The sequence below is a fragment of the Triticum aestivum genome, chromosome 1B (assembly GCF_018294505.1).
Source record: "Triticum aestivum cultivar Chinese Spring chromosome 1B, IWGSC CS RefSeq v2.1, whole genome shotgun sequence".
Lineage (NCBI taxonomy): Eukaryota > Viridiplantae > Streptophyta > Magnoliopsida > Poales > Poaceae > Triticum > Triticum aestivum.
This window is the reverse complement of record NC_057795.1, coordinates 146,629,847-146,651,500: the sequence shown is the minus strand read 5'-3', so window position 1 is coordinate 146,651,500 and position 21,654 is coordinate 146,629,847. Positions and strand designations below refer to the sequence as shown.

The 21,654-nt window shown below is 45.3% G+C and overlaps 1 protein-coding gene across 1 annotated transcript; it reads left to right on the top strand.

Annotated features, from left to right (window-relative positions):
* The first annotated feature begins 8,445 nt into the window (after positions 1 to 8,445).
* On the top strand, positions 8,446 to 13,675 carry LOC123112721 (transport inhibitor response 1-like protein Os05g0150500). Its single transcript, XM_044533798.1, has 3 exons — positions 8,446 to 9,118; positions 11,713 to 12,205; positions 12,524 to 13,675. The coding sequence occupies exons 1-3, from the start codon at positions 8,619 to 8,621 to the stop codon at positions 13,298 to 13,300; spliced, it is 1,770 nt and encodes a 589-aa protein (XP_044389733.1). The 5' UTR covers positions 8,446 to 8,618; the 3' UTR covers positions 13,301 to 13,675.
* Positions 13,676 to 21,654: the final 7,979 nt, after the last annotated feature.

The window sequence follows — 21,654 nt, the reverse complement described above, 5'->3', positions numbered from 1 at the left end:
CTCATCGATGTGAGACTTTTTTGTCTTCTCCATATCATCTCTACCACAATACTCTATCCGCCCATAGTGCTATATCCATGGCTTGTGCTCATGTATGTGTGAGAGTTGAAAAAGCTGAAGCGCATTAAAAAGTATGAACCAATTGCTTGGCTGACACTGGGGTAGTGCATGATTTATACTTTGTGTTAAGAAGATGGAGCATGACAAGACTATATGATTTTGCAGGGGTAACGTTCTTTAGTGTTGATATTTTGAAAGGCATGATTGTTTGTTGGTATGCCTGAGTATTGATGTTTTATATCAAATTATAGACTATTGCTTATCGAAATATTCATGCCATAAAAGAAAGATTACATGATGAACATGTTAGGTAGCATTCCACATCAAAAAATCTGTTTTTATCATTTACCTACTCAAGCATGAGCAGGAATTAAGCTTGGGGATGCTTAATACCTCTCCAACGTATCTATATTGTTTTATTGTTCCATGCTATTATAGTATCAATCTTGGATGTTTTATATGCAATATTATATCATTTTTGGGGACTAACCTAGTAACTTAGTGCCAAGTGGGAGTTGTTGTTTTTGTCTGTTTTTGGTTTTCTAGGAAATCAATACCAAACAAAGTCCAAATGCCACAAAACTTTTTGACGATTTTGTTTGGATGTAAGAGACCCTGTAAGCTTAGGGAAGAGGCCAAAAGGCGAAGGAGTAGGCCACAAGGAACTTGGGCGCGCCCAAGTACCTTATGGGCCCCTTTTTCCTCTATTTGACCTAACTCCAACTCTATAAATTCTCTAAAATCGGGAAACCAACAAAGAGCCATAGAAAATACTTTTTCTGCCGCCGCAAGCCTCTGTTCTTGCAAGATCCCATATGGAGGCTTTTTTCGGTACTCTGCTGGAGGGGGGATCGTTCACGGAGGGCCTCTACATCAACGTTGCTGCCCTTCTGATGATGTTTGAGTAGTTTACCACAGACCTATGGGTCCATAACTAGTAGCTAGATGGCTTCTTCTCTCTCTTTGATATTCAATACAATGTTCTTTCCTTGATATTCTTGGAGATCTATTCGATGTAATCTTCTTTTGCGATGTGTTTGTTGGGATCTGATGAATTATGGGTTTATGATCAGATAATCTATGCATACTATTTGAGTCTTCTCTGAACATCTTTTATGCATGATTATTATAGTTTTACATTCTATCCGATCTATCCATTTGGTTTGGCCAACTAGATTGATTTATCTTGCGATGGTTTGTAATGGGTTCAATCTTGCAGTGCTCTATATCCCAGTGACAGAAAGGGACTAGACACATATTTGTATTGTTGCCATTAAGGATAAAACAATGGGGTTTATTCATACTGATTGCGTTTACTTTTGTCTACATCATGTCATCTTGCTTAAGGTGTTACTCCGTACTTTAGATGCATGCTAGATAGTGGTCGATGTGTGGAGTAATAGTAGTAGATGCAAGTAGGAGTCGGTCTACTTGTCTCGGACATGAAGCCTATATACATGACCATTGCCTTGGATATCGTCATAAGTATGCGCTTTTCTATCAATTGCCCAACAGTAATTTGTTTACCCGCCATATGCTTTTTGTTCGAGAGAGAAGCCTCTAGTGAAAACTATGGCCCCCGGGTCTATCTTTATTATATATTAAAATCCAAAAATACCTTGCTGCAATTTATTTACCTTTATTTTATTTTGTGCTTTTGATTCTCTATCTGTCACTACGAGATTTGACCACCAAGGGATTAACAACCCCTTGTTTGCGTTGGGTGCACGTATTTGTTATTTTTTGTTTAGGTGTTGTTCACAAGGTCTTACATGGTTCTCCTACTAGATTGATAACCTTGGTTCTTAACTGAGGAAAATACTTATCTCTATTGTACTGCATCGTGCTCTCCTTGTGGGCGAAATCCCAATGCAGCTCACAAGTAGCAGCAAGTACCAGCACTACCTCGCCGTTTGGGTGGTCCCGATCTCATCTACCTCCTCTCCCTCGCTTGTTGGATGGAGGAGAGGACACCATAGAGATGAACGTGTGCTAAACTCGGAGGTGCCACCCGTTCGACACTAGGGCGGGTTGGATCGCGAATAGTACAACTACATCAACCACATTACATACGCTAATGCTTTCGGTCTACAAGGGTACGTACACTCACTCCCCTCTTGTTGCTATGCATCTCATTGATTAGATCTTAGGTGTTCCGTAGGAATTTTTTTGATTTTCATGCAACGTTCCCTATCATGCGCCTCGCTGCTCCTCGATCTGGTCTGACAGCCAGCTTGAGAAGACTGGTTCACCACGACGGTCCACAGTATGCCCTAAGTCACCGGATCTAACGGTCTGGCAAGGGGAAGACGCTTCGATCTGGCCTAGGTGACCAACTGAATCGACGAGGAAGGCGGTGCTACCAAAGACAAAGGTCTGGCCTGGCACAAAGGACATGCCAACGTGGCTTGATCACCGATCTTGTTCTCCATCTAATTGCGGCGACTACGTAGAGGGGCATGCATAGGCTATCAATGATGGAGTCAATTCTGGCGAATCTCGGGTAGGGGGGAGCTAGTAGCCTAGATGCGATGGTAACATGGACACGATGTTGGGGAACGTAGCAGAAATTCAAAATTTTCCTACGAATCACCAAGATCTATCTATGGAGAGACTAGCAACGAGGGGAAGAAGAGTGCATCTACATACCCTTGTAGATCGCTAAGCGGAAGCGTTCAAGAGAACGGGGTTGAAGGAGTCGTACTCGTCGTGATCCAAATCACCGGAGATCCTAGTGCCGAACGGACGGCACCTCCGCGTTCAACACACGTACAGCCCGATGACGTCTCCCACGCCTTGATCCAGCAAGGAGAGAGGGAGAGGTTGAGTAAGACTCCGTCCAGCAGCGGCACAACGGCGTGGTGGTGGTGGAGGAGCGTGGCAATCCTGCAAGGCTTCGCCAAGCACCGCGGGAGAGGAGAAGGGAGAGAGGTAGGGCTGCGCCTGGTAGAGGTCAAAACTCATCTGTTGGCAGCCCCAAAACCCTCAAGTATATATAGGGGAGAGGGAGGGGGGTGCGCCCCCTCTAGGGTTTCCACCCCAAGGGGTGCGGCAGCCCCAATCCCATCTAAGGGTGGCGGCCAAGGGGGGAGAGGGGGGAAACTTGCCCCCCAAGTTAGGTGGAAGCACCCCCTCCCCAAACCCTAGGCGCCTTGGGCCCTTGTGGGGGGGCGCACCAGCCCACCTGGGGCTGGTCCCCTCCCACACTTGGCCCATGCAGCCCTCCGGGGCCGGTGGCCCCACTTGGTGGACCCCCGGGACCCTCCCGGTGGTCCCGGTACGTTACCGATAAAACCCGAAACTTTTCCGATGACCAAAACATGACTTCCCATATATAAATCTTTACCTCCGGACCATTCCGGAACTCCTCGTGACGTCCGGGATCTCATCCGGGACTCCGAACAACATTCGGTAACCACATACAAACTTCCTTTATAACCCTAGCGGCATCGAACCTTAAGTGTGTAGACCCTACGGGTTCGGGAGACATGTAGACATGACCGAGACGTTCTCCGGTCAATAACCAACAGCGGTATCTGGATACCCATGTTGGCTCCAACATGTTCCACGATGATCTCATCGGATGAACCACGATGTCAAGGACTCAATCAATCCCGTATACAATTCCCTTTGTCTAACGGTATTGTACTTGCCCGAGATTCGATCGTCGGTATACCGATACCTTGTTCAATCTCATTACTGGTAAGTCTCTTTACTCGTTCCGTAACACATCTTCCCGCGATCAACTCTTTGATCACATTGTGCACATTATGATGATGTCCTACCGAGTGGGCCCAGAGATACCTCTCCGTCACACGGAGTGACAAATCCCAGTCTCGATTCGTGCCAACCCAACAGACACTTTCGGAGATACCTGTAGTGCACCTTTATAGTCACCCAGTTACGTTGTGACGTTTGGTACACCCAAAGCATTCCTACGGTATCCGGGAGTTGCACAATCTCATGGTCTAAGGAAATGATACTTGACATTAGAAAAGCTTTAGCGTACGAACTACACGATCTTTGTGCTAGGCTTAGGATTGGGTCTTGTCCATCACATCATTCTCCTAATGATGTGATCCCATTATCAATGACATCCAATGTCCATGGTCAGGAAACCGTAACCATCTGTTGATCAACGAGCTAGTCAACTAGAGGCTTACTAGGGACATGGTGTTGTCTATGTACCCACACATGTATCTGAGTTTCCTATCAATACAATTATAGCATGGATAGTAAACGATTATCATGAACAAGGAAATATAATAATAACTTATTTATTATTGCCTCTAGGGCATATTTCCAACACACGAGGTGTTACCCAGGTTAATGCTTTCTCAAAGATATAATCCTAAGTCCTGCTTGTGTTTGTATTGATTTGGAATGGAGTATAAAATACATGTTAATCTACCACAAGATTGTTCTGTCTCTTCTATGAGCCCTACCCCTGGTTTATATAGATACTAGGAGGCCTAGGGTTACAAATAAGTCGGCTACGTACAAGACACCATATTGTAGACGACCTCCAAGTCTTGGAGCAGGCAACAAGTCTTCGCGAACATTCCTTCTACGCGCCTTGGGCCTTCTAGAGATGGCCCCTTGGTGGACCGCAATGAGTGGTCCTCGGCCCGGCCCACCTGGCCAGAACACGACGTGGTGGGTGACGCCTAGTCTGGGACACCATCACACACTCTAGCAGAGTTCTTAGTGTTGAGCTGCTTCTCCGGCGCCCCCATCTCGGCGAATGCATGCACAGCACACAGGAGAGCATGCCTCCGGAACCACGCCCTCTGAGAACCTATACCAGACGACAAGTGATAACCTTTTTTTGTTGAGAAAATAGTACATACACAAACACTCTCACACATGTACATACACACTCGTACAAAGGTTATCACTTCTCGTCTGGTATAGGTTGACGGAGGCTCACAGCCCATTCAAAAAATATTTTGCCTTATGAGACACCAAAACGTCAAATATATAGTTTAATTTTTGGTGGGCTGGAGGTACCACTCTCTTCTAACCATCCGACTACACGTTGGTTCTCTGGCGATAAGGTTTTTGGGAAGTGTCTTGGTGCGGCTGCTCGCTCAAGTTCAACTACATCCACTTCCGTAAGCACGCTATAAGCCTATTATTGTACTTTGCTCTTACTCCCACTGTGAGTAGTCTTATATATTCTGACCTCTTTCCTGGCATGTATCATTGGTCCATATGCCTCTAAATAGATATTCCCACTCCATCGTATGTAATTTGCCATGTCAATAATCTTGTGATAGTAATAATCTGGATTAAACTTAGCAGGAACTGCTTAATCTCCGTGTATGCCAATGTCTGGATTAGACTTAGCAGGAGTGCAGTATAAAAAAAACATGAGAAGCAAAAGAAACAATAACAATATCAAGCTGCCCCGACCTAAAAAAGACAATTACAGCTAATCTCCAGCAGAACACGGCCACTCCTAATCAGAGTAAATTAAGCCATGGGCTAATCAGCTCGCTCCTCGTCCGCGTTTGATTCGATTTGATTTGGATCGGGTTTAATGCTCCATCACTCACGCGGCTCGAAGCCCTTAATTAAGCCGTAACAGCAGCTGGGGACGCGTGCTGCGTGCGTGCCGCGGTACGTATTTTTCGCGGCTCCCCAAGCATTTCCCGGTAAACAAGTGCTGTTTGGTTAGCAGGGACGGCAGTAAAATAATGTTACTGCTGTCATAGGACCGAGGGCGAGTAGTAGTAGGAGGAGATAAGGACGGCTGTGCTTATCGGTGGATGACAGGTGTTAGCGCCTAGTATATGCGCTATTGCTACCCAAACCTACTGCGTAGGGTAGTTTGAGTACTCCCTAATTAGCACAAATCCCCCTGTTTTTATTCTGCTATAAGCACACCATTGCAAGAATCAATCATCCTTAAAAGAAGTTTGCTGAGTGCAAAAATCAGAATAGTGAAGCACAGTACTGTTTTAGACTTTTATTTCGAAAAATCCAGTCGGTTCACGACATTATTTGCAAGGAAGAGTTTCAGCAATATATTGGTTTGTAATTAAGAATTTCAACTAAGGCGATGACTTTACCACTAATGATGAGTCCAGCACGCAACAACCTTCGCCCACGTTCGTTAACGAGGCTTAACTAACTAACAAAGCGTCTCACTCTCATCTCATCTGCTAGTTTTACCGTTGAAAAGATGCTTGCAGTGAGATTGGGTTTCAAGTTTCATCGTCGTCAACAGTAAAAAGGGGCCCTCCCAGAGGGGAATAAACATCTCGAGATTGGGATTTGATAGGGGGGAGGAGGCAGCCAGGTCAAAAAAGGCGAAAGTGAAATTTGCTCGTGATATCTTTCGGGGGGTGATTTTTACTGTTTTTTTACTCCTTGTGATTGGGCCGGTCAGTGAGCGGGCAGTAAAAAGTCGTGAGCCCATGCGGCCGTCACATGCTCGCTCGCCGGTGCCTGGCTCCACTGCCCACTCTGCGTGGGGACCGCGCCCGAGGTGAGCAAGGGTGGGATCCTCTGCGCGCGAAGGCTCCGGAGATTCACCTACGTGTGGTGTGGTGAGACTGATATGTGGCGTGTAGATCGATAGGTTTATATGGAATATGGTTTATTTGTAAAGGATGATGATGACAACAGTAGCGAAGGCGGTGGAGCGAACAATGATAGTACGTGGAAGCTTTTGGATCTCAAAACAGTGCCGATGGGGCAACAAGCCAGCAATCATGTAACAGGATGAGGATTTGATGAGACACGATGGAGCCAGAAGGGGAGAATTATATGCTCCTACCATTATCTGGTTATATCTTCAAAATATATGTGTACCAGTATTAGGTTTACAAGCTACTCCCTCCTGTCCAGAAAAAAAAAACATGGTTACATTGGATCGGAAGAAGTAGAAGTTGTATAAAAACAACATATTAATGTGATGGTTAGAACAAACAAGACATATATTTTGCTCCTTTGAGTCCCCTTTGCATTTTTTTAGCTTCCGTGTTCCATGCCCCTCTTTCGTTGTGTGAGTGGTTTTCTCAGTTACAATGCGACGGTAAACTTCATTTTACATGGAGGGGTTTGAACGGAGGTGCGCTCGAGGGTACATAAGAATTGTGGTGATTGCTTTTACATTTCCTTCGTCTGTTGCAAAAAAAGAAGAGCTAGATGATATTTTTTTAAAAATAAACCAACACAATAATCACACATCATACACTTTCATGCATGCAATGCGTGCAACACTTTTGTTTTGCATAACAAGATCGCAACTGTAGCACGTACAAGACCTCCTTGCCCGGTTTTGGTACTGGAAACCCCATCGTCTGAACTTTGGTTTCACACATGAATGATTTGATTTATCGTGTTGTTCAAGCATCAGATGGGAGCTATGGTATGATTAGCAAAATAAATACGCACATACAAAGTATCATAATCAGTATGCACCATGGATCACAACAAGAGAAAGATATAGATATATACCAAAGAAATCATGCTAGGAATCAACAATATATGACGTGCCTAGCATACCATCAATTTTGATGCGGAAAGGAGCTTGTAATGATTTTTTATTAATCTTATTATGAATGGTTAAATACAACATCCATGGTAAATTATGAAACATACGAGTTTCTAAAAGCAACTAATTTTGGGAAACAATAGTTCTGGCAGCTACCAATTCATGGTCTTTTTTTCGAAGCTCTGATTACTACTATATCCATACGAGTTCTTCTGCAAGGTATGTTTGGTTTGTAAAAGCTTGTATAACATCTATTCGCAAAAAAAAAAATAAACTCGTAAAACATCAAAAAGTTCCCCACAAAATTTATGCGGGCAATTTCAAGCGACATGTGATCCAACGATCATTCTCCACTGAACACACATGATTGAAGGCTGGGTTGAGTTATGGTGCACAAATCGTTCAACTACTGTCGACGTTCACTTCAAAGGAACACCGTCGGCTGCAAACCACTGCGCACAGAATCCACAGCGTCCACGTCCCAAATCCCAAAAAACCCAAGCTGAAACAAGCGCCTCTATCCTACCATCAGTTCCATCACTGTTCATTCCCTATCCATGCTCGCTCGCTCACCCCTTGCTCAGCACAGAGCAGTAAAAAACAGTTCTTTTCTGTCTGCAAACAAATAAATCTGAAACAGTGATAAATGAATCTGAAATACATTACAGAAAATCAAGAAAAAAATTCTCCTCTCCCTAGAAAGAAAACAAGAGGACAACGACAGTACACACAACAAGAGGACAACGACAGTACACACTCACCCCTCTCTCTCTCACTGTCTACTAAAGAAAATAAAATGAAAATCTCCTTCTAAAAAAATGAAAATAGAAAAGCAAAGAGAGAGAGAGAGAAAGAGAGGTGAGGGTGAGGGGAGGAGAGAAGTAGAGAGAAGACCGGGGGGAGAGCAGAGACAGAAGAGAGAGCCAGCAGCCTCTCTCTCCACCCCCTCCTCTCCAGATGCTCTCCCTGCCGCCGCCGCCTCCCCGCGCGCTCCGCCGGCCCGCCCCAGCCGCCGGGTAGCCAGCCCGGGCCACCGACGGCCCGCGCCGCCCCGATGGGCCGCGGCGGCGCGCGCGACGGCGCCGGCCACGCTGCGCCCCCATGGCACTTGCTCCCGGACGAGGTCCTGGAGCACGCCTTCTCCTTCCTCCCCGCCGCCGCCGACCGCGGCGCCGCGGCGGCCGTCTGCCACGGCTGGCTCGGGGCCGAGCGCCGCTCCCGGCGCCGCCTCGCCGTCGCCAACTGCTACGCCGCCGCCCCGCGCGACGCCGTCGACCGCTTCCCCTCCGTCCGCGCCGCCGAGGTCAAGGGGAAGCCCCACTTCGCGGACTTCGGGCTGGTCCCGCCCGCCTGGGGCGCCGAGGCCGCGCCCTGGGTCGCCGCCGCCGCCGACGGCTGGCCGCTGCTCGAGGAGCTCAGCTTCAAGCGCATGGTCGTCACGGACGAGTGCCTGGAGATGATCGCCTCCTCCTTCAAGAACTTCCAGGTCCTGCGCCTCGTCTCATGCGAGGGATTCAGCACCGCCGGCCTCGCCGCCATTACAGAAGGTTGCAGGTGAGGCCCCGACTTTGGCGGTCAAGCTTTGAGCTAAGACAGGAGATTTGGGTGCTTCTTTGCTTCCTTCTCCTACAGATTTGAGCTTTGTTCGGTCATTTGAGCTTTCGGTTTTTGTGATCCAACTAGTTCTTGGTTCAGCTAAAATGATTACATTTTCCTCAAAATGGTTCAACGATTTTTTGAGCTAAACAACTGATTTTGTTGTGCGCGCTTCATTTGGCAGTTCTTTGGAATAGATGCAAGTTTCAGTTAAGATTTGATCTATTCCTAGTTTAAGTGTGAAAGGATTTGATCTATTCAAAGGAGCTGCTATTGTTATTTCTCTCCTAATAAGCTCAAGCGTGTTCTTGTGCTAGTCAAACGAGTGTCCTGTCTTTCAAAGCTTTGAACTGTGATTTGCGAACTAGCCTTCATCTGTTCTCCAGAAGCTTTGGCCCATGTTCGATTGCATTGTGTGAGCGTGATCTCTCGTGGACGGATCTGTGGGATTGGCAGACGATATATATCTATCTGTGTACCAATGATGGATGCATCCCTTTTTCTCTTTCTGCCAAAAGGATGGAATTATTTCTAGTTTAATTAAAACCAATCAGATGCGCCTTTACTTAAAAAAATGTATATCCCCACGTCATGAGCCTGAGGCACCGGATCTCGCTTGAGTTGTTCTCCTTTCCATTTTTCAGTTACCTTCGCGTGTGTTTGTGGACTTGCCATCCTGATTTGAGCTTCTAGATTCTAAAGAAACATGTCTTTAGCATGTTCTGAAGATATGGATTCCCATTACTGTGGTTTCCCTTTTTTTTGGGGGGATTCTCAAGGGAGAATGTGATATTTGCTCCTGTGCTCATAATGCCTGCATATAATGGACTAGTTAAACAAGCAACTTTGATCCCTTCCTTTGTATCTGATTAGTTGAGCTTGCGGGAATCCCTTACACAGAAAGTAGGAATTTATAAGATCCTTACCTTTTAAAAAGGAACTTGAAGGATTTGGTACATACGAATTGGGATAGAAATCCATAGTACTTAATGTGCACAGCCAGTACTGTTTCGATTGTTTTGATTGATAGGAAAGTATTAAGCTGCGAGGAAAGGCTAATGGTGTTTGATCAGTTTTTGATACTGTGTTATCCTGTGCAAACATAGAAGAGAGTCTGAACTCTGAAGTAACTGAATGTGCATTGTTATATTCTAGCCCAGTGCCATATATAAAGGTGCATAACAAATCATTAGACTGAACCTTGGTAATACAGATTGTTGTAATCAGTACTCTTTATCGACTATCGTCGAGAAAGAGAGTACAGTTACATTTTTTTCTATGTGAAAAACAAACGCTACATTCACTTGTGAGTGTTCTGTTGATTCTTGGACCTGCTATTCAGTTGTCCTTGAGCTTTTCTCATGTCTTCGTCCTAGAAAATTCTGACTACGTAGATGTGAGTGTGCACGCTTTGTATCATTTGGATTGGAAATGACATAGTAATGCAATGTAGTTTGTCAGAAACACTTTCCTTGTTCTTGTTTTGATAAATAATTTGGTATGTGTGAATTCAACATTTGATGAAGTCCTCAATATCTTGTTTTAGATGAGGTTGATAATTAACATAATTGAATCTAAGCTGGGGAGTTCATATTATTTTTCTTCCCTAAAAAATGTGTGGTTTGGAAGTAGTTGGGTCTGATGAGGGGGGGCCAGCTTTAGATCCAATTTATCGCAGTCTAGCTAGCTCATACTAATCATATCCTGAGGCTGCAAATAATGGAGATCTTAGCAAGTGTCCTTGTCAGCCAAGAAAAACCTGATTACCTTATTTTGCATCTAAGATAAGTTCCTGGACCGCCGCCTCATAGTTATGGAGACTTTAGATGTGGGCTGTTATACGCATTTTGTGAGCATTGAAGTATTTGAGTTTGTTTCTATTGTTACCTTTTTCATTGCTCCGTCTATCTGTATCGGTTTGCTTGTGCTTTATCCGCTAATTCTCTTGTTGCTGCTGTGGCTACCTTAAATCTGTTGATCTAGTATGCTTGAGAATATGGGAAAGGACACTAAAATAGTGGACATAGGTGCTGTAACCGCAAAGGCAAAGCAAACCTTATACGCTGAAGACAGATTTTTCCTAATGCTGCTTTACACTGATGTTCCTGTGAAGCACGTAAATCATATAACTTGTTCCAGACGGCTCAATCTCCATGAGACTCTAGATACTAGATGACACTAATTTACTGCAAATGTTGACTTCAAAGTTTACTGAGCACACAAAACACTGATATAACTGGAGTAAGAACATGAACAAAGATTAGTTGAACCCTGAATGAAGCAATACAATGTTTTATTTGCTGTATCCATTTTCGTTATCATGATCTTTGTAACGCCATAGCCAAGTGCCCAAGTGTACCTGCAGTTATTTGTTATTTTCTCATAAATTGCCTTAATTCTTCCACCAAATACTCGCATGGACTTTGTTTCTCAAGTGATGGTAGTGTTGATAATGGACTAATGGGCAACTCTTGCTCTGCTTTCATCATTTTTTTCAGATATGGTTCATGGCCTATCCTTGAGTTCTAATTTCTTTCTACTCCATGCTGCAGAAATTTAAGAGAACTTGACCTGCAAGAGAACTACATTGAGGATTGTTCCAGTCATTGGCTCAGTTACTTTCCAGAATCCTTTACTTGTCTGGAAACTCTGAACTTTTCATGCTTAGAAGGGGAGGTCAATTTCACTGTACTTGAGCGGCTAGTGAGCAGATGCCGCAACCTCAAGACTCTGAAGCTCAACAATGCTATCCCTCTTGACAAGGTTGCTAGCCTTCTTCGTAAGGCTCCGCAACTAGTAGAACTCGGAACTGGCAAATTTTCCGCTGAGTATCATTCAGATCTCTTTGCAAAGCTTGAAGCGGCATTTGCAGGTTGTAAAAGCCTGAGAAGGCTCTCTGGGGCTTGGGATGCTGTTCCAGATTACCTGCCAGCATTCTACTGTGTATGTGAAGGCCTGACATCACTTAATCTGAGTTATGCTACTGTGCGAGGCCCCGAGCTAATAAAATTTATTAGCAGATGCAAGAATCTGCAGCAATTATGGGTATGCTACTTGTGCTTTTAGTAGATATCAACTTCAATACCCACTCTATTTTGCAAATATACACTCACATTGCTTATGTGAATATTGCCATGAATACCTGATTAATGTCTCTCTTTGAACATAAGCTAGGATCTCCGTATTGGCATAAAACAGAAACAACTATGGTTTTCTGCCCCTTTCAGTTTGTCAAGCACTACAAGATATTTACTTGCCCCACAACAGTGTAGTTTGTAAAACTGAATTATGATCAATGTCTCACTTTCCATGTTTTCTTCATTAATATTTGCTTCATTGAGAAGTTTAAGACGTGTTTTTCAGGTGATGGACCTAATTGAGGACCATGGTCTAGCTGTTGTGGCAGGCTCTTGCAGTAAACTGCAAGAGCTGCGGGTCTTCCCGTCTGACCCTTTTGGTGCCGGGCAAGTTTTATTGACTGAAAGAGGCCTTGTTGATGTTTCTGCCAGTTGCCCCATGTTGGAGTCAGTTCTCTACTTCTGCGGCCAGATGACGAATGAGGCCCTCATTACAATTGCAAAGAACCGTCCCAACTTCACTTGCTTCCGGTTATGCATCCTTGAGCCCCGTACTCCAGATTACGTCACACGGCAGTCTCTTGATGCTGGCTTCAGTGCCATTGTGGAATCATGCAAGGGCCTTAGGCGCCTCTCTGTGTCTGGCCTTCTCACAGATCTCGTGTTCAAATCAATCGGTGCAAATGGTAATTGTCTTGAGATGCTGTCAATCGCCTTTGCTGGGAACAGTGATCTTGGCCTGCATTATATCCTCTCTGGCTGCAAGAGCCTGAAGAAGCTGGAAATCAGGGACTGCCCATTTGGAAATAAGCCGTTGCTGGCAAATGCTGCCAAGCTGGAGACAATGCGATCCCTTTGGATGTCGTCGTGCTCATTGACCCTGGGCGCATGCCGACAGCTTGCAGAGAAGATGCCCCGCCTTACCGTGGAGATAATGAACGATCCTGGACGAACATGCCCTGTGGAGTCACTTCCGGATGATAGCCCAGTCGAGACATTGTATGTGTACCGGACAATTGCCGGTCCAAGGTCTGACACACCAGATTACGTCCAGATTGTTTAAGGGTACAGTGGTGTATTCATTTTCAACCTGGATTGGATTGGTACCTTCAACACCTTCCTAGCATAACGTAGAATTTTTCTGTCAAGTAGAAAGGCTGGTGGTTGGATGAAGATGTCGTAAAATCTCAACTCGGCAAGTGTAGGATGAGACTGGAGGCCTTTTCAGGTGTTAATAACTGTAGGAGGCTGGGTGGATTACAGAAACTGCTAGATAGCGTCATGAGAAAACGTCGGTTTGTTTTCTTTAGCGTGTTTAGTTCTTTTATGTATAAAGATATGGCGCCATTTTAATCTTGTATTGTACTGTACTACTACTGGATAAACTGTACCTGGAGCTGAGTTTTTGTCACCCCTACTTTTTTGGCCCCTCCTTTCAGATTATGTGTTGTTCTGGATGCTACTCCCTCTGTCTCAAAATATAAGAACGTTTTAAACACTACACTAATGTCAAAAACGTTCTTATATTATGGGACGGAGGGAGTAAATAATTATGGTCATCTGGTGTTCTCTTTGTTCATGGAAACTGTGACATCTGAGTGCCTGGCCTTGGGTTTACGGTCATGCATGGAAGCACAGATTTGCCCCTTGATTGCAACCTCTGAGTGCTGGCTGATAGTAGAATGTAGCAAAATATAGATAGAGCTATATGTCAGAGGACTTAACTTTTGATTGCTTGGCTAATCAAAAGATGCCAAATGAGCTGGGTTTGACCCACTTGTAGATTAGATGGCTGATCATTTGACCTCATCTTCAGATGTCACATGGAATTTCATTCGTCTAGTACTCCCTCCGTTCGGAATTACTCGTCCAAGAAATGAATATATCTAGATGTATTTTAGTTGTAAATACATCCATTTTTGTGACAAGTAATTCTGAACGGAGGGAGTAGTTTGTAAGAGAAACATCTACAGTTCTCAGTTACCTGGGATTGATTGCGATTGAGCGATTTCAGCAAGAGCATCAATGCAACAATGCATTTAACTGATACTACATGATAGGATGTCGCCTGCTGGTTGTTGACATCAAAATCCAAGCTGCTATGCAGCCTATGCTGGATAGCAGGAACCATTTAGGATCGTATTTTCATCTCTCTCTTGCTGTGAGCTTCTGGTTTACCACTAGTAGTTCAATAGTACTCGTAGTTGGTTTAAACTGAACTTCTGACACCAACAATATTACACCTGTCTGTCACCTGCGCCATGCCATACAACTCGAACTGCATTCATTTCTGGAATCAAAAGGTCAAGTACTTGCCAGAGGAATCAGAAGGTATCTTTGGCGCGGAAGCATAACAACCCGAACGTACCTGTACTTGGATTCTTCAGCACATTTGTGTTTATGTCAGACTTGGGTACCATGTGCCAATCCTTGTAGCTCTTCGGCACTGAAGGGTTGTTTAGGTACCGGAATTATAGAGAAAAAGTTCTCATCAAGGGCTTAATGGTGTAACAGCTTCAAACCCTGTTTTGATTATCTAACAAATCCATGGATACGTAAAACTGAATTTTAAGGGAGCCCAAAAATTTAACTTTTAGACTACTAACAGACGTTTTTTGTTTGTTTGTAAAAACAACTTCTCTTTATAATAGATTGCAACAACCCGTGGCAGATCCATTTTTTTGTCTGTAAAAATGTATAATAGATGAGGATGGGGTGTCGACCCGTTGGCTGGGCAGCTGAGGTTGCTGTCAGCCCACCCGAGTTCAAGTCCCGGCTTGGACGCACAAAAATTTAGTATTGAAGTTAAGATGATGGACTGCCTCTCATTTACAACTTGTTTTAGGTTGCTAAGCTCGACCTCTCTACCTGTTGATCTTCTTATGCGGATTTTAGGAAGTGATGTAGGGCAAACCCTATAGGTGGCCTCATCTTCATGTATTGGAGGTGGATTTGAGAAACAATACGAAGAACACGGAGCAAAACAAGAGGAATCACAAGGGGAATAAATACAAATCAACACAACATGCAATATGAGGTACACATAGATAGATCCTTGATTAAAATCATCCACAAGTGAGAGACAGAACAAGATAGGGTTCTTCTTCCCCAAGTCCTTAGACAAGAAGGGCTTGAATTCCACATGAGGAATCTTCTTCATAGACGGAGGTCTTGTGCTCATGGAGCTTTCACTCGTAAGTGGCCTTGTACTCCTCGGAGTCTTCTCTCATAAGAGGTCATGTACTCCAAGTTTTCTCTCTAAAGAGGAGTCTCACTAGGGGAAATACATGAGCTAAGATCTAGTGTTTTGTCATATCTAAGGTGAGGGAGAGGATATATAGGTCAATCCACGAAGGTGTAGGTGGAGTAGGAGAGAGGGGGTATACGTAAGCCTATGGGCCAGATTCCTGTGCCCAGGTAGGTTGTCGGACTATCCAGCTGAATCAAGTCGGACAATCCTGCAGCTGATGCTTGTTCGGCTTCGTGCGGCTGGCGATCTTTAGCAGTCAGACAGTCTAGGAAGTTAGCCAGACGTCTAAGGTATTGTCCGGCTTGGCGTTTTTGCTGTCGAGTGTCGCTGGGTCTTCAACCGTCCAGTCCGGCTACCTGATGGCAGTCGTTCCATCTTTGTCTTGCGCTCCTGTCTCCGCTTCCAAGTTTCCCCCAGGGATGGTGTAGGTGTACTCTTGTGCTTGCATTCCTCCTCGAGGCGCACGATGCTCAATTCTAACCTATTATGTATGATGGAGTAGGGTCAAGTAGTATACTCTAAGGGGTCAAGTAGACTCGTGTAAAGGAGAAGGTTCACCTTTATATGTAAGATGTGGGCGATTTGTGTGTCTCTTGATGATGGGGAACATGACACGGTGATGTCCATGGGATGCTCCGCGTCATCTTCCCATGGGGCAGATCTGACCTCGGATCAAAATCCTCATCACCATGAGAAAGACATGGCTTCAGACACTACAAAATATGGGATTGTTTGTGATGAAAATCCTCGTGATAGAAGAAAAACGGTTGCCTAAGATCATTTTCTGTGACGGAAACTATCACTAGCTGATTTCCTCTTGCGACGCCCCCTCGACATCTTTGGTGACATTTTGTATTGATTTTAGGTGACACATTTGGCTGTCACTAGGCATGTATATATTCTGCAACCGTGTTTAGTGTCACGGAAAATGTTGGACGGGTCCTTTTTTGAAAATGTAAATAGAATATAAGTAATTGTTTTTTTAGCTGACTTATTTAGTGGGATCTCTTTTTTTTTAATAGCGGAAATTTCTTGGAACTGGGATCGTTCGGTTCCCTCCTAACTAAGTAATTGGGAATGTCGATTTAGGGCCCTCCTCCACTACCATGTCCATGGCGAGGCGAGAGGTCGGCATGACGAGGTGAGCGTGGGTGGGGCTGTACGGCAAGGGGACACACCCCTGCTGCACGGAGAAGTGACGCGGGACTGCGAAAGAGTGAAATAGGGGTGATTTCAGGTGTGTTCTATTTACTAAAAGACATCGTAGCAAAATTGTTTGGGTTTTCTGGATTAGGTTATGCAAATTCTCATGCACCTTTTATGTTTTTTCTAGCAATGGAGCAAAAATGGATTGATGCTGGACCAAAGATGACCCGGATATACAACCATGGTGTGAAGGAGTTTATGGATTTTGCGGTTTCTCACAATAACGGAGCTGAAGACATGTTGTGCCCATGCATGGATTGCGGTAATGGGCCCGCCATCCTATAGATCAAGTTAAATTTCATGAAGTGTCAATGGTATGTCCAAGACCTATACGAGGTGGATCTATCATGGGGAATCACTGGACAACGGTGAATGTAGGGTACAACCAATGATGGTGATTATGAAACCGACGAGTATGATGAGAGGTCCACAATTAATCTAAGTATGATAATATGGAAGCTCTCATAGATGACATGAAAAAAGAATCCATAAATAAAGAAGATGCATTTGGTGGGTAGGATATTTTTAAAAATCTCATGCAAGAAGCGCAGCAAGAACTTCATAAGGGATGTTGCACCGTGACTCGGTTGTGTTCACTATTAGGGTTCTCCATATCAAAATATATACCCGTATGACCAACAGGACATTCAATATGTTCTTTCAATGTTGAATTATGATTTTCTTGATGTGGCCTTTCTGAAATCTTATGTTGATGCTAAGAGAGCTCTTTCTGATCTTGGTCTTCGTCATGAGACGATTCATGTATGTAAGTATGACCGTGTTTTGTATTGGGGAGACCATGCCAACATCATTCATTGTCCCGAGTGTGGTACATCATGGTGGAGACACGTTGATGGAAAGGAAAAGGTTCCTCACAAGATCCTTTGGTACTTCCCGATAATCCCATGGTTACAAAGTCTTTTTCTTCGAGGGAAATATGAGAGCACACTGGGTGTCACAAGGATATGAGGGTTAAAAAATGTCATGATGCACCCTGCTAAGAGCATCTCCAACAGGCGCCCAACGCGCGGCGCGCCCATCGCTAGGTTTGGCGCAGCGCTGGCTCTAGCAGCCGCGCTAAAATGCAGTGCGCGCGAGCAGCCGGCGCCTCACATTTGTTCATTTTGGACACAAAATAATAAATTTCACACATCAACACAAAACACATGGCATATAATTTGAATCACAAACATCATTCAACCAAGTTCGTGCCCAAAAGTTCAAATTCATGCCTACAACATCATTCAACCAAGTTCAAAATGCAAACCAAGTTCATGACACAAACGAAAGTAACAACAATCAAGCCTCGTTCTCGTCTTCATCCTCATCTTCCTCCGATTCATCCGACTCCTCTGAAGACGATTCTTCCTCCTCCTCTTCATTGTTGCGTGCCGCATCCTCATCACGTGAAGCTCGGAAGGTGTTGCCAAGATCTTCAATGGCATCTTCATGCGAAGGTGGCACACCGGCGCCCGGAGGTGCACCCATGCCCCCAATGAGAGACGCAAAACTCATGCGACCCATGCCACCCATGCCGTCCAAGCCGCCCGGAGGTGCTCCAAAGCCACCCATGCCTCCCATGGTCTCCATGGTAGCTCCAAAGCCACCCATGGAACCCATGCCGCCCATGGTAGCTCCAAAGCCACCCATGGCACCAATGCCACCCATGCCGCCAAGGCCATTGCCACCCATTGTGCGAATCATGGCTCTTTTTTGGATCAAGACTTCTTCACGGGCAAGATTGACATACTCCTTTTGCGCATCATTGAATAAAGATGTGTCCAAGAAGAACAAGTGCTTCTCCCATTCCAACAATTTAGATTGCTCCTCCATGTACACCTTCCTCTCCTCCAATGCCACTTTCCTCTCCTCGGCCGCCACCCTCCTCTCCTCGGCCGCCAACCTCGTCTCCTCGGTCGCGGCATCTTGGTTCCTTGCCATTTTCCTCACCTTGTTGGCTTATTTTCTTGCATTGACAATTGCTTCCATATCATTTTTGAGCTCATCATCTCCTTTCCTCTTCTTCTTTTCTTTTGCGTCTTTCTTCGTGCCATCCGGTCGTTTTTGGCTTCGAGTATGAAACTAAGTTTGGTGTGGGGCTTCTCTTGCCATCTTCGCTTGATGCATCCTCTTCATCATCATCTTCCAAATCAATTGTTCTCTTGAGTTTTTTGCTCAAATCCAAATCATCAATATCCTCACGCTTCTTCCATTTCTCATCATCCTTCAATACTTCATAGCAATGAGGCAAGGTAAATGGCCTTCCTTTCTTGATCTTCCCCTTCTTGGTCCTCTCCTCCTCTCCTTTGAACAAGTTTTGTACAATATTTAACTACATGAAAACAAAACAAGTTAGCACAAGGAACACCAACAACAAGCATGATGAACATGAGGAATGATGAAATGACACTTACCCTATCATCATCATTGGTGCCACTTGGGTTCAACTTGTCAACCGCTTTTTGTACGGCCGCCCATTGTTGACAATCCCTATTGATGGTCGACCACCGGGAGCGAAGCGATCGTGCAGAGCGGTCAATTCCACTCACATTGAGAAGATCAAAGTGTTCTTTCATCCAGAGCTAATAAGCATCTCTACTTTGATCAGCTCCAATGGATGGATCCCTCGACACGTCCAACCAAGTTTTTCATAGCACAACATCTTCATCGTTGGTGTAGTTGCCTCCTCTTCCTTTTGGTGCATTGACAATGCCCTCCCCATCCTCGTCCACCTCGAACTCATGATCTTTGAAATGCATGTCATTGGTTTGAGACCAATGCGAATTATTAGAGCCAACACCCATAGTTGACATGTATGCATCATCGTTGACACTACAAAGTATATAGAACAATGCAAATAAGCTATCTATATGTATGCATTCAAAAAATAACAAAAAAAAGTTGGGGAAATTTTCTACCTTTGGGGCATATCGTCGAACACATTGTGCGCATCGGTTGCCGGCTCAACAAGTGAGCTCGCCGGCGCTTTGGTAGCCGTCGCGCCCGTCACACGCCCTGCAAGCTTCTTCCTCGACGCCTTCGAGGTGCCGGAGCCGTCCGCCGCCTTGTTCTTCTTCGCGAATGTCTTGCCCTTCTTCGGCCGTGCCGCATTTGGGAGCTTCGAGGGGGGTGCACGTGGCTTCATCACGGCGGGCGCCGGTGACGGTGTCCTGGACTAGGGGGTACTCACCACGTCGTCTCCCGATCAGTTGGATTGGGCCGAGGACCCCCATGGCCGTATACTCATGGGCCAGTCCGGACAGCTGCCGCATACAAGGAAGAATCAACAAGACTTGGCGATCAAGACAAGGACTCCTCCCCCACCGGCGTATTCGGCTAGGACTCTTGTTATCCTAGGCCTCTGGTGCATTATATAAACAGGGGGCCAGGCTAGTCGATAGACATATACAACAACAATCATACCATAGGCTAGCTTCTAGAGTTTAGCCTCCTTGATCTCGTGGTAGATCTACTCTTGTAATACCCACATCATTAATATCAATCAAGCAGGACGTAGGGTTTTACCTCCATCAAGAGGGCCCGAACCTGGGTAAAACATCGTGTCCCTTGTCTCCTGTTACCATTGATCCTAAGACGCACTGCTTGGGACCCCCTACCCGAGATCCGCCGGTTTTGACACCGACATTGGTGCTTTCATTGAGAGTTCCGCTGTGTGATCGACGAAAGGATTAATGGCTCGACTGCAGGTCAACTGCGACGTCGGCTTCTTTGCCACCAGCTCAACTGGTCCCCTTGGCTTGACCGAGGACTATGCCCTACCTCCGATCATCATGTTCGGATGAAGGCCTTCATCAACATCAACTCCGATCTTTATTAAGATCATGGAGGAATCATCCAGGGAGCCCGGGGGCTCAACGTCAACATGGCCCTCAGGCGACCGTACTATTTTTCTGGACAGCGGACTTGTGTCTGCCGCCACCGCCTCCTCGGGTGTCGTTTTAACGATCGCTTCGGTGGAATTGTGCGAAATTAAGTCTACAACAACCCTGCAAAAATTTCGTCGAGTTCCGATGGAGGAATCTCCGGCAATCTCCGATATACCGGAGCCCTGTTGAATCTGGACGAGAATCCGGACGAGTTTAGGGCATGGTATCCAGCATCTAGCTCAGACGTCCTTTAGAGGATCCAACCGTTGATTTGCTGCGGAATTCCCATATCTACCACCTGCCAAAAATTCAGCTCGATTCGACCGTCCAAACTCCGGGAAACTTCTGATTAGTGCATCACTTTTTCGATCTGTTTTCTACGCGAGAACGAATCCAACCCAAATTCGTCTTCTTTATGAACGGGATCTCGGACATCCTTTTTGAAGGAAGTTTTCATATGGGGTGTTGTGTTTTATTCTCAAACACATCCCAGTAGTATTAAAAGTATTCTTGCAATACGAACTTCACCGTCGCGCCGGTGTCAAACCAGCCCGACAACATCACTCCACGGCGGCCGACCTACGTTAGACACGTCGTCGCTTTGTTGAGCCGAGCTCAATTTCTTCGGATCATCATCTCAGCAAGCCAAACAAGATTCCGGCATCGCGAAGGATAAATCATCACCAACATCGCCGCCCCACGGATTACACGGAGCGGGCATAGCAACATCGCCGCACGGTCGCTTCATCAAGCCGGCATCGACCACGTCACGACCTGCATCGGCAGGGCCGCACTATTGCTTCTTCAAGCTGGTGTCCATCACGCCGACCTACTTCGACATCTCGGCTGGACCGGGGGCTTCGTCATCTCTTCATCAACCTACTCCGGACACTTCGGCGTCACTAGCCGACCAGACATTGGTGCGGACCGAGTCCCAATTTTGGGAATCACCTTCCTTCGGATTGCTACAACAAATAAACCAGGTGCTATTAATCCTATTATTTCTTTTTGCTTGTTTGGGTTAAATTTTTCCCAAGGAATTATTACTCTGGTTAGTACAGCATATGTACACAG

Coding starts and splice junctions, on each gene's coding strand:
- LOC123112721 (XM_044533798.1), top strand. CDS start 8,619: ATGGGCCGCGGCGGCGCGCGCGACGGCGCCGGCCACGCTGCGCCCCCA. Junction 9,119..11,712: donor GCCATTACAGAAGGTTGCAG/GTGAGGCCCCGA, acceptor TCCATGCTGCAG/AAATTTAAGAGAACTTGACC. Junction 12,206..12,523: donor AGAATCTGCAGCAATTATGG/GTATGCTACTTG, acceptor CGTGTTTTTCAG/GTGATGGACCTAATTGAGGA.